Source organism: Vulpes vulpes, chromosome 12 (genome assembly GCF_048418805.1).
Source record: "Vulpes vulpes isolate BD-2025 chromosome 12, VulVul3, whole genome shotgun sequence".
Taxonomy (NCBI): Eukaryota; Metazoa; Chordata; class Mammalia; order Carnivora; family Canidae; genus Vulpes; species Vulpes vulpes.
The window spans coordinates 77,539,206-77,547,615 of record NC_132791.1 but is presented as its reverse complement, the minus strand read 5'-3'; the positions used below and the strand labels follow the sequence as shown (position 1 = coordinate 77,547,615).

General features: G+C 43.9%; 2 protein-coding genes and 1 pseudogene across 2 annotated transcripts; 2 read left to right on the top strand and 1 right to left on the bottom strand.

Moving 5' to 3' along the window:
• Positions 1–5,206: 5,206 nt before the first annotated feature.
• LOC112920572 (small nucleolar RNA SNORD22) lies at positions 5,207–5,286 on the top strand (annotated as a pseudogene).
• Positions 5,287–6,345: 1,059 nt separating this feature from the next.
• Positions 6,346–7,029, bottom strand: LOC112920449 (histone H2A type 1-H-like). The gene has a single exon (XM_025999240.2). It carries the CDS (start codon positions 6,961–6,963, stop codon positions 6,538–6,540), a length of 426 nt encoding a protein of 141 aa, XP_025855025.2. The 5' UTR covers positions 6,964–7,029; the 3' UTR covers positions 6,346–6,537.
• A 262-nt stretch (positions 7,030–7,291) lies between these two features.
• On the top strand, positions 7,292–8,410 carry H2BC1 (H2B clustered histone 1). The gene has a single exon (XM_025999214.2). It carries the CDS (start codon positions 7,292–7,294, stop codon positions 7,673–7,675), a length of 384 nt encoding a protein of 127 aa, XP_025854999.2. The 3' UTR covers positions 7,676–8,410.

The window sequence follows — 8,410 nt, the reverse complement described above, 5'->3', positions numbered from 1 at the left end:
CAATACCCAACCGGAGGCTGTAGCTCCACTTAGAAAGTTGGAAGAAGAGCCGAGGATAGAGAAGGATGGGCTGGCAGGCAAGGTCGGAGAGCATGACGGTGGTGGAGACCTTAGCATGCCAGTGTGCAAAACTAGGAGGGGATGAGTGCTGCAGATTAAGGTCGGAGAGCCTGTGACAAAGGTGGTTGGGATGCTCTGAAGTGGGAGAGTGAGGCTCTTGTCTCATGGAGTTGAAGAATCAATCTTGTGGACAAAGGAGAGTGAGTAAAGGCATAGAAGTTTATTAAACAAGGATACAGAGAGAGCTCAGGTCACTGAGGCCCCTACAACGTTTGGTCTTTTACTGAAAACCAACTAGTGAATCTAAGCCCTTTTAACATCTTTATTGATAACACCCTTGAGTAGGGCTAGTGATAACACCTATAATGGCCCATTTCCCTTTTAGGGTCCAGTAATTCTCTGTTGGTCACAAGCATCCATTGTAACAAGACCCCACCTCTGACACCTGGGACTGGATGGTCTGGTTTGTTTATTTCTGGTTTCCTTTCACTTCCACATTTTTGGGATTTTCGTGAGCCTGATTCTGGGGCCCCTTACCTATCTTCAGACCTAGCCCTGCCTGTCCCACACTCAGCAGGAGTGCTGTGCCATTGGACCCCAATACAAAGTTAAACAAAAGCACAGCAACAGCAACCCCAGGCCCAGGACAGCCTCCAGTTCAGGAAACAGTCATCCATGTGGGAAACAAAGGCAAAAAGGAAACGTAGATAAAATTAAACGCCCTTATAGCCCACAGCTCAGTGACAAATACTAGAGATTGGCAGAGTAGAACCTACCTCCAGGAAACTCCCAACTGTCTTCATATTAATGTTTTGCTAGAGGGAAAAACAACCTTAGATTGACAATAGCTAGGCCTCTGGGATCCTAAGAGTCTTCTATAGCGTATGAAAATCATTCTGGACTCTCCTTTTCCTTTTTACTTCCCCCACCCAACTCCAAGGTATATAATCAGCCATTCCTTACAACCTCAGTCCAGCTTTTTCTGCCCATGGGCCCTCTCCCCATGCTGTAATAAAGAAACACCTTTTTGCACCAAAGGAGGCAGAAACAAGCTACTCAACATGAAATGATGCCTCATCTCACTTTCTCAAAATTAGAAATTCACTCAGGCTAGTAACTCTAACAGCAAAGCATCACCTTCACTTGCTCAGGTGGTAGACTAGAACCACTTCTGCCACAGGACAGGGTTTTTTAAAACAGGCAAAGATAAGCAGTTACTCTTCCACATCAGGAAACACTGGAAAGTAGATAGTCCTCCTAACACATTGATGTTGTTGACCCAGATGCATTGTTTTCCAATATCATCGTCCTCCCTCTAATATGGAGGGACAGTGAGTGGACATAAGTCCATTCCTCCAGGAATCTGGACCTTGGGTAAGGCAGTTGGTGTCTCTCCAAGAGGCTGAGGCTGAGATCTGCAAAATTAAGCAGCTCTATGGGGCTCCTCTTCAAACTGCTCTTAATCCAAGCCCCAGGTGACAATCTTTTGCTTTCTGAGTGGCCCATGCAACTAAGAGTCTAGTTCAATCCAAGTTGACCTGAAGTATCTCATTTCTATTCATTTGCCTTTTGATTTTATTCCCATCAGAAATTGAGTTTGCCCAATACCTCATCTGAATACATGGTGTATTAATAAGCCCCATGGCTTTACAACCTGCTACCCTCTTTTCCTCACGTTGTGGGAGGCTGTGTTTCTTACTTCCAGGTCTTTCTCTAAGATTTCTATTATGTCCAAGAAAGGCTCCAAGAAGCCATCGTTGATAACAGAAGAATGGCAGTGAAGTGGGAGAGCCAGGTTCTTGTCTCTTGGAGTCGAAGAATGAAACTCATGGACAAAGGAGAGTGAGTAAAGCGATAGAAGTTTATTTTTTATTTTTTAAATTAATTATTTATTTATTTATTTATTTATTTATTTATTTATTTATTTATGATAGTCACACAGAGAGAGAGAGAGAGGCAGAGACATAGGCAGAGGGAGAAGCAGGCTCCATGCACTGGGAGCCCGACGTGGGATTCGATCCCGGGTCTCCAGGATGGCGCCCTAGGCCAAAGGCAGGCACTAAACCACTGCGCCACCCAAGGATCCCCGATAGAAGTTTATTAAGTGGGGATACAGAGAGAGTTCTCAGAAGTGAGAGCGGTCCTGACAGGGTTGTCCACTGAAGGTTTATTTGGCTGGCCTTTTTTTTTTTTTTTTTTTTTTTTATTCAAGAGAGACACAGAGAGAGAGAGAGGCACAGACACAGGCAGAGGGAGAAGCAGGCTCCATGCAGAAAACCTGATGTGGAACTCGATCTCAGGTCTCCAGGATCACACCCTGGGCTGAAGGCAGCGCTAAGCCACTAAGCCACCCGGGCTGCCCTGGCTGGCCTTTTATAGAAAACCTGACTAGAGAGTTTATGGCCTTGAGATTTCTTGTGCCATCTTGAGTGAATGACATATAGGTGTCTTTGAGTCTCAGTAATTACTTGGTAGCCATCAAAGGAAAATACTCCCTAACGTTTGGGAGCCAGGGGGGCACATTTACTTCCTTATTTCTGTTTTTCTTGTATCTCAGTGTCCTTGGAATTTATAGGAGCCTGATTCTGAGGCCTCTCGGTGTCCTTGGGATTTACAGGAGCCCAGAGATTGATGGGACTGACTCTGGGCCTTTCCCTTATCTTTTCCTGCCTAGCCCCATCTGTCCCTAACTCAGGAAATGCCAGAGTTGTTACAGATACCCTATTACACTTAAGGTCTATACAGTAAGTCTTAAAGCAGGTTCATCCCCAAACTAGCATCTCTACAGAAACCCTATGAGTGAAGAATTTGTTTGCTAGTGACTTTAGGGCACCTCACTAGTGATTCTACTCACTTGGCTCATTATAATGGGCTCTTGACTATCATCTACAAGGAATTCCTGACAGCTACTGCCTAATGATGCTTGGGGAGCCGGCCAAGCACACAGTGGGCAGGGCACTGTGTCCTGTCACCAAGTACACCAGCTACAAATGAGAGGCTTTTTTTAAGAGAGAGAAAGCTCAAGCAGGGGTGGGGAGAGGCAGGGGGAGAGAATCTTAAGCAGGCTCCACACCCAGCATGGAGGCTGACAAGGGGGCTCAATCTCATGACCTTGAGATCATGACCTCAGCTGAAATCAAAAGTCAGGAGCTTAACCAACTGAGCCAGCCAGGCACCCCTCAAAGTTTTTTTAGGAGGACACTAGAGTATCCTAAACCACACTCTTTTCAGAGCCAATTATACTGTCACATTAAGAGCTATATTTCATCTGGTTTTGGATTTATTTATTTATTTTTTTGTTGTTGTGTTTGGATTTAGAACTCTTCCCTGTTTTTTTTTTGTTTTGTTTTTTTGTTTTTTTCAGTAAGCTTGAGTTTGTTTTGATCTTTTCAATAAGCTAACTTGGAATGATTTTAGATTTACAGAAAATTTGTCAAGATAGAGTTCCTGTATGCTTCTCACCCAGTTTCTCCTATTGTCAATATTTGTGCATTTGTCACAAGCAAGGAACTAACATTGGTACATTGCAGTAAATTGAACTCTAAATTTTGTTTGGATTTCAATAGGTTTTACCTAACTTGTCTTGTTTTTTTCCTCTGTTCCAGGATCCAACCCAAAATACATGATATTTAATGGTCATGTCTCCTTAGCCACCTCTGGGCTAAGATTTGTCAGACTTTCCTTGGTTTTGATGACTTTAATAATTTTGAGGATTTATAGTCCAATATTTTGTAGAATGTTCCTCAACTTGGATTTGTTTGGTATTTTCCTCATGGTTTAATTGGGATTATGGAGTTGTTGGGAGGAATAACAAATAAGTGAAATGTCCTTCTCAACATATCATACTAAAGGCACATGCTATCAAAAAATAATAAATAAATTAATAAAGTAAGTAAGTAAGTAAGTGGGGGGAAAAAGGCAGATGCTATCAACATGACTTATCACTGATCACCTGGCTGAGATAGTGTTTGCTAGATTTCTCTACTACAAAGTCACTTCCTTTCTCCTCTGCCTTTCCATACTCTGTGCTTTGGCAAGGCTGTTTTTTGTTTTTTTAAGGCTGGGGTCTTAAACTCTACTGGCTTGATGGAAGTGTATCTATATAAATTATTTAGAACTTTTCTGTTTAGATTTTTCACATATCCCTCATTTAGACGATTATCTATTATACCATTATTTTTCCTTGATTTTAAAATTTCACATACAAATTGTAATTGTTGTGATCTAAACATTATCTAATTTTGTTCAACATACCTGTGCAATTTTTCAGTCTTCAAAAGTTTTCCTTCCTTTTGTACCCTCCCCAACTGCATGTCTTAATCAATATTTATGTACATTAAATCAAGAGATGGTTAAATTTTTCATAACCCAATTTCCCCTAATCAACATATTATGTACTTTAGTCTCATCCTTTAACTTCTTTTTTTTTTTTTTTTTCATCCTTTAACTTCTTATAGAACTTTATACCTTCAAATCTGCCTCTATACATACACTATGTGTAGATCTCAAGTGTCTGGAATGGCCTCTTTTTTTTTTTTTTTTTTTGAAAACCAATGAGATTATTTTTCTTTTGGATAAGGTAGACTACTGAATATTTTGTAATTTTGCATTTGATAGTCTAAATGTTCATTTGTTTTCCAATTTCTTAGTGTTCACAGTACAAACAAATGAACTGAAAAACTATTTTTTTGTAGTTAAAATTTTTGAAAAGGTTGGCCAAAATTTCTTAATAATTTCAAATAATTATGACATTCTTGTCATATTCCTCACTCTTATAAGACTGACATTAGTATCTCTCCATCATACCAACCTTTGTTTTGATATATGTTGTTCTACATTTTAAGAAATGATTCTTCTCCTTTATATTAAAAGTGTGTGAAGCCACCCAGATCGAATATTCACATATGCCCTATATTTTAAAATTAACTTGCTATGTTTTGGTTTACTAATACGTATGAAGATTTCAGGATACTGAATGATACTAGCATGTCTGAAAGGAAATTCCTTTTTAGAGGATACTTTAAGAAAACCTTGCATCCTTGTTAGATCTATGTGCTGTAGAACTGCCACCAGTTAAAGCTACAAGATTTCACTTGTCCTGCCTTTTTTTTTTTTTTTTTTTTTTTTTTTTTAAAGATATTAAGTAAGTCCCAGAGCCTATAAAGGTGAACCCACTGGGCCTGGCTGGGGGAAAGGAGGAAGCTTGCTCCAGAAGGAACTGAGGGATCATAAGGGATTTCTAAATATGGGAAAAGGGAATAAATCATTTGGTGAAGTCAACTGTACATACTTCTTTGTAGGTCTAAAGAAAGAACGAAGCTTTTATATAACAGGGATCCAATTCTTCAGGGATACCAAAAGGAAAAAATTTTAAAGGTTTTTATTTATTTATTCATGAGAGGCACAGAGAGGGGGGTGGCAGAGACAGGCAGAGAGGAAGAAGCAGGTTCCATGCGGGGAGCCCCATGTGGGATTCAATTCCAGAACTCCAGGATCATGCAGTAGGCCGAAGGCAGGCACTAAACTGCTGAGCCACCCAGGGATCCCCCCTAAAGGAAATTTTTAAATCCCTTTTGGTGCAACCTAGCTGGAAATTAGCATGTAATTGTTTGAGCCTTGCTGAATAAAAGTTTAACCTTCAAAAAAAAAAAAGATTTTAAGTAACTTCTACACCCACATGGGGCTAGAACTCGAAACAGTGAGATCAAGAGGAGTCGCATGTTCCAGCCACTGAGCCAGCCAGGCGTCCCCTCCTGTTTGTTCTTATTCAATCATCACTTAATTATAGTCCTTAACTCACGGAAATATTAGCATTACAGTTGCCTTGTTTGCAGGGCACCTGGGTGGTTCATTCTGTTAAGCAAGGGACTTGGTTTTCGGCTCAGGTCACGATCTCTGGGTCTAGAAACCAAGCCCAGGTAGGGCTCGGTTGAGTGTGGAGCCTGCTTGGGATTTTCTCCCTCCTGCCCCACCCCCATGCTCTGTTGCATGCCCAGGCTCACTCTTTTTCTAAAAACATTTTTAAAAAGTCACCTGTTTACATTAGCTGAGAAGAGAAGTGGTGGTTTTATTAAGAGTTTGTGGTTTCTCACTCCAGTATGTGGTAACTAAACACCTTGCTGTTCCAGGAGCCCAGATGGCTCAGTCGGTTTAGGTGAAGGACTCTTGGTTTCCCCTCGGGGTCTGGGATCAAAACCTGCAGAAGGATCTACAGAGAGCCTGGAGCCTGCTTCAGCTTCTCTGCCTACCCCTACCCTTTTAAAAAATCTAACTCTGCCCACTTATCAGGAAGGCTTGGTGAGAGCCCAGTTAGTAGAATCAACGGTCATTTCAGTATGCTAGGATTTTTACGAAGATTCACTGCATAGGTACACGCATGTATAGACATCACATATATGGCAGCATATGCACAGCCTTCACTGATCACTTGGGTGGCTCTGAAAAGAGCCTTTGGTTTTTCTTCTCACAACGTTCAGATCACTCACTGGAATTTAGGACTTGGAAGTGCTGCTTGCTTTGGACTTTGTGGTGGTGGCTCTCGGTCTTCTTGGGCAGCAGCACGGCCTGGATGTTGGGCAGGACGCCGCCCTGCGCGATGGTCACGCGGCCCAGCAGCTTGTTGAGCTCCTCGTCGTTGCGGATGGCCAGCTGCAGTTGGCGCGGGATGATGCGCGTCTTCTTGTTGTCGCGGGCCGCGTTGCCCGCCAGCTCCAGGATCTCGGCCGTCAGGTACTCCAGCACGGCCGCCAGGTACACCGGCGCGCCCGCCCCGACCCGCTCCGAGTAGTTGCCCTTGCGGAGCAGGCGGTGGATGCGGCCCACCGGGAACTGGAGGCCGGCTCTGGACGAGCGCGACTTGGCCTTAGCACGTGCTTTACCGCCCTGCTTCCCGCGCCCAGACATCACTCGGCTGATCTACCAAGGAAGACCACAGCCGCTACGAGCGCTATGCGGCCTATTTATAGCCTGACTGTAGATTGTGAGTTGCTATCTGATTGGCTGATGGCCATCTGGCCAATCAGAAAGCCTGGCCAGAATCACCTCATTTACATTCACGCCACTATCCACTAGCCAATCAGATGGTGACTGCTCAGTGCGTCACTTCAGCGCTGTGCCTATAAATGCCGCTCTGCCAAGGTTTTAGCGCTTTTCCGTTACTCGGCGCAGACCGGAGAGTTGAGCCGTTAGAGCTGGAGCTAGGGCGCTGTAACGCTAGAGCTGAGCACTCGCCATGCCGGAGCTGACCTCGAAGGGCACTACCATCTCCAAGAAAGGCTTCAAGAAAGCTGTAGCCAAAACCCTGAAGAAAGAAGGAAAGAAGCGCAGGAGATGCCGGAAAGAGAGCTATTCTATCTACATCTATAAGGTGCTGAAGCAGGTGCACCCCGACACGGGCATCTCGTCCAAGGCCATGGGCATCATGAACTCGTTCGTCAGCGACATCTTCGAGCGCATCGCGGGCGAGGCGTCGCGCCTGGCGCATTACAACAAGCGCTCGACCATCACGTCCAGGGAGATCCAGACGGCCGTGCGCCTGCTGCTGCCCGGGGAGCTGGCCAAGCACGCCGTGTCCGAGGGCACCAAGGCCGTCACCAAGTACACCAGCTCCAAGTAAACGTGTCGGAGTAAGCGTCTTTGCAGCTAACTCTAACTCAAAGGCTCTTTTCAGAGCCCCTTACGTGCTTTTTGGAGAAGGGCTGTGGGCTTTCCTCTGAAAGGTCACCGATTGTGCCAAGCTCAGCTGCTAATTCTGCTTGAACAGTGCAACTTGCATAGCCATTTTAGGGCCAAATAGCGATGTGCAATACTTGTAACTGAAGCTGATAATGCAAATACTCTTCCCAACGGTGCTCAGCTGCATGTCCATCCTAAGGCTGTCCGTATTTTTCAGTAGAACCTTGACCTTGTAAAAATCCGGAGCAATTCTCCCAACAAGAGTTCTCTGAAAAACATTTATCTGGAGTATTTGTAATTACAAATTTACGTAGCTGCTGGGAAGACGGCTCACAAGGGATATAGCTGGCCTTTTCAAAATCTTTGTGATTTAGGTTGGAATCCAAGCACTTTCTCATGATTTACAAATGTAGATACACTTTGCAATTAACTAAGCTTTAGTACCACTTTGATAAAATATTTGGACACACAAAAGTTGTAAAACTAAAATGCTCCACAGTTCTGTGCACAGTGAGCTCACCTCTGCAGAGTAGCTTGCATACCTTAACTGGAATTCCCTCTAGGAATTGACCTGGAGGGTCTGTATCCTGCTGTTAAGAGCGGCATCTCTAAACTGGGATCCCAGTCAACCAAGGAAGACCGGCAAACAGCAGATAGCACATAGCTTCCACATCCC

Bases quoted from the DNA above. Each gene is read 5' to 3' on its own strand.
- H2BC1 (XM_025999214.2), top strand. From the start codon at position 7,292: ATGCCGGAGCTGACCTCGAAGGGCACTACCATCTCCAAGAAAGGCTTC.
- LOC112920449 (XM_025999240.2), bottom strand. From the start codon at position 6,963: ATGTCTGGGCGCGGGAAGCAGGGCGGTAAAGCACGTGCTAAGGCCAAG.